The sequence below is a fragment of the Cynara cardunculus genome (genome assembly GCF_001531365.2).
Source record: "Cynara cardunculus var. scolymus isolate 2C chromosome LG 13, CcrdV1, whole genome shotgun sequence".
Lineage (NCBI taxonomy): Eukaryota > Viridiplantae > Streptophyta > Magnoliopsida > Asterales > Asteraceae > Cynara > Cynara cardunculus.
In genome coordinates, this window is record NC_037540.1 from 36,705,916 (window position 1) to 36,709,057 (window position 3,142).

Here is a 3,142-nt window from a genome sequence, read left to right on the forward strand (position 1 = left end):
AAAGTGGTTTTTAAGAGTTTTTGTCGAATGCTTTATAGTATAGTATAGATATGTGCTGCAATGATCAAATTCTTTGTAATTCTTGCTAAACAGGGTCAAGATGACTTATGTGAAGCTTTCTTTGCTTACAATCGTGCAAAAGGGACACTCTATGATGGGGAAACACGCCTTTTTCTTCGTGGCAGTGGTAATGGTGCTTCTACCCGTACATGAAGTTTCTTTAACCCTTTTTTATTTGTAAAGTTGATGCTTTAACATCTTACCCTTGCAATAAAATTGCATGAAACAGGTGTTCTTGTCTTTTAAATTAAAACAACAACATAGATACATAGGTTCTTTTGTAGTTTACTTTTGGGGAGACAGGAATCTTCTAGAACATCCTTGTGAAGCAATTTTCTTTTGCTAGAATGGTGCAAATAGTAAACAGCCCATAAGCGAAGTTCGAATAAGTTTCATATTGAAATCGTAAAGTCCAAATTTGATTCAAAATCAAGTCTTGTTCACGATTTATTTGTTTTATTACTAATTTTTCCAATTATTTTGGTCAACCCCTTCTATAAACTTGATTTATGGTCGAATGATTTGATTGCACATATTATTTTGCAGGAAAACCAGTGTACATGTACAGTATGGGTGGCCTTGCGGAATATGCTGTTGTGCCAGCACACGCGTTGGCTGTTCTACCTCATTCGTTGCCTTATTCCGAGTCTGCTATTATAGGTTGTGCAGTTTTTACTGCCTATGGTGCTATGGCTCATGCAGCCCAGGTTCGTCCTGGTGATGCTATTGCCGTAATTGGTGTTGGCGGTGTAGGCTCAAGGTGAGAATATACGAGTATACAAATATCAGCAGCCACCTATACTATCATTAAATATTTGTTTAGGTAAAAGAGTTATCGTACAACTACATGTCCAAAAAGGAAGATGTATATGATACGTACCGTTTTTCACAATTCTTTCATAGTAACAAGATAGATTAAGAGAGCTAAATGCCACCAGTTTTCCAAGTCCCTTGAGGGTGCATCTGGTACGCAGGCATGCTGACAGGAGTGAGGTAGGCGGGCGGGTGAAAGAATTCTAGGAGGTTTTGGGATTTTAATTTTGACATGGGTAGTTTAGTAATTTACTAATCTTGTCTCCTCTCCCTGATTTTTGTTCCACCTATTTTGGTGGGACAAGAAATGCATTTTCGTCGCATTTAGTCCTGTCAGGTCCAATCTAAATGTTGCACAAAAAATGGGACAAGTTTTTGTTCTGTCCTGTCCTGTTCTGCTTACCAAACGCACTGTAAGGAGACCCGTAAAAAATCTAACTAATTATTTCTTTTATTTATAATCTAACCAACTGCCAATGCTTTCTCTTTCGTGGTTTTTTCTTTTTATCTACATTTTCATTCCAATGGGGCTTCTTATTTTGCGACTATAACTAGGTGAATGTTTCAGTTGTCTGCAGATTGCACGCGCATTTGGTGCATCCGAGATTATTGCTGTGGATATACAGGATGAGAAACTCGAGAAAGCTAAAATGCTTGGAGCTACTCACACTGTAAATGCTCGAACTGAAGATGCAGTTGCAAAAATCAAAGTACGTATTTCCTTTTTTTCCCTCTTCATTTTGAGCTGCTACTGATATCCTTACAACGGTTTCTTGAAATGATGCTTAACTGATATCCTTACATCGGGCGAAAGAATTCTGGAAGGTTCTAGTATTTTAATTTGACAGGGGTAATTTAGTAATTTACCAATCTTGTTCCATCTCCATGCGTTTTGTTCCACCTATTCATGTCCCAGTCAAATGTCGTGCCCAATGTGACACAAGTTTATGTAACGTCTGGTCTGGACTCTGGTGTACCAAACGCAACCTAAAAGGCTCAACTGACCACCTATGCACATTTTTTCACATATATTAAGCATTTGGGTACAAAATTCATCGTAAAATATACTTTAAACGTTCAAGATATGTGAATATTGACATATTTGGACAGGAAATAACCGGAGGGATGGGTGTTGACACCGCCGTTGAAGCTTTGGGAAATCCAAAAACATTTATGCAGTGTGTTGAGTCCGTAAGAGCTGGTGGGAAAGCGGTAATGATTGGTCTTACACTTTCCGGGGCCAAAGGTGAAATAGATATAAACCATCTGGTCCGTAAACAGGTATGCGATACTGACATCTGTTTATGATTTCTTATAACTTTGGCACATTTTTTGGTATCTCAATGTTTGAACCTTAGCTTACGTTATTGTTGAAATTACTAAAGTAACCCCATCCACGGTTCATATGAAACTTACGATTTTGGGTTGCATTGGGAAACAGATCAAAGTAGTCGGGTCGTATGGAGGCAGGGCTAGGCACGATCTTCCGAAGCTGGTGAAACTGGCGGAAAGTGGCATCTTCAATCTTGGAGCAGCGGTTTCACGGAAATGCAAGTTTGAGGAAGCCGGGAAAGCGTACGAAGATCTGAATCAGGGAAGTATTTTAGGCCGAGCCGTGGTTGAGATTATGTAATTTGATAAATGGTTCGATGGTTTGTGTTCGACTGTTCTACTGCTGCTTGTTTCTGTTTGAGATACAGTTTAATGAGCAGGTTGTAGAATTATTGGCTGTACAGGAAACTACTGAATTGAGTTGAAATGGTTTAAGTTATTGGATCAAATTTGTCGTTTGCATTATCCGGTGGGTCCGATAAGAACATGTATATGCAGGTTAAGATGATGAGAACCGCAAAAAGGGTAGGTGTTAATCTAAAACAATGTATGTGAAAAATACTGTGTTGATACACAATGTGGAAATAAAAAATTGAAATTAAAAATAATCATATTGTAAAACAAATTTATTACGAGACAAATATATGAGCATGTTCAAACGAGAACGTTAACTATTAAGAAAACAAAAGAAAATTGTTAATGTATAAAATCATACATGATACACACATATATACATACATATATAGAGGAGCGTTCGAATAAAAACCACTCAATTTGTAAAAACCGTGAAAAGTTCATTCAATCAATCATAATTTTTCATTTTGTTCATTTTTTGTAATTATGAGAGGTTGATTAACCATTTTTATTGTGGATGGTGTTGATCGTGGATATTATCATCTTCATTATTTTAATTTTAGAGAAATACATGAAACAGTTT

General features: G+C 37.1%; 1 protein-coding gene across 1 annotated transcript in view; it reads left to right on the forward strand.

The window, feature by feature from the left end:
* LOC112525790 (alcohol dehydrogenase 1) overlaps nt 1-2,670 on the forward strand; it is a 10,521-nt gene extending 7,851 nt beyond the window's left edge. The window contains exons 4-8 of the mRNA XM_025136059.1: nt 94-187; nt 607-820; nt 1,442-1,583; nt 1,984-2,154; nt 2,315-2,670. Coding sequence (XP_024991827.1) covers nt 94-187; nt 607-820; nt 1,442-1,583; nt 1,984-2,154; nt 2,315-2,506 — 813 coding nt within the window. The 3' untranslated portion in view covers nt 2,507-2,670. The remainder of the gene's footprint in view (nt 1-93; nt 188-606; nt 821-1,441; nt 1,584-1,983; nt 2,155-2,314) is intronic.
* The last annotated feature ends 472 nt before the right edge of the window (nt 2,671-3,142 follow it).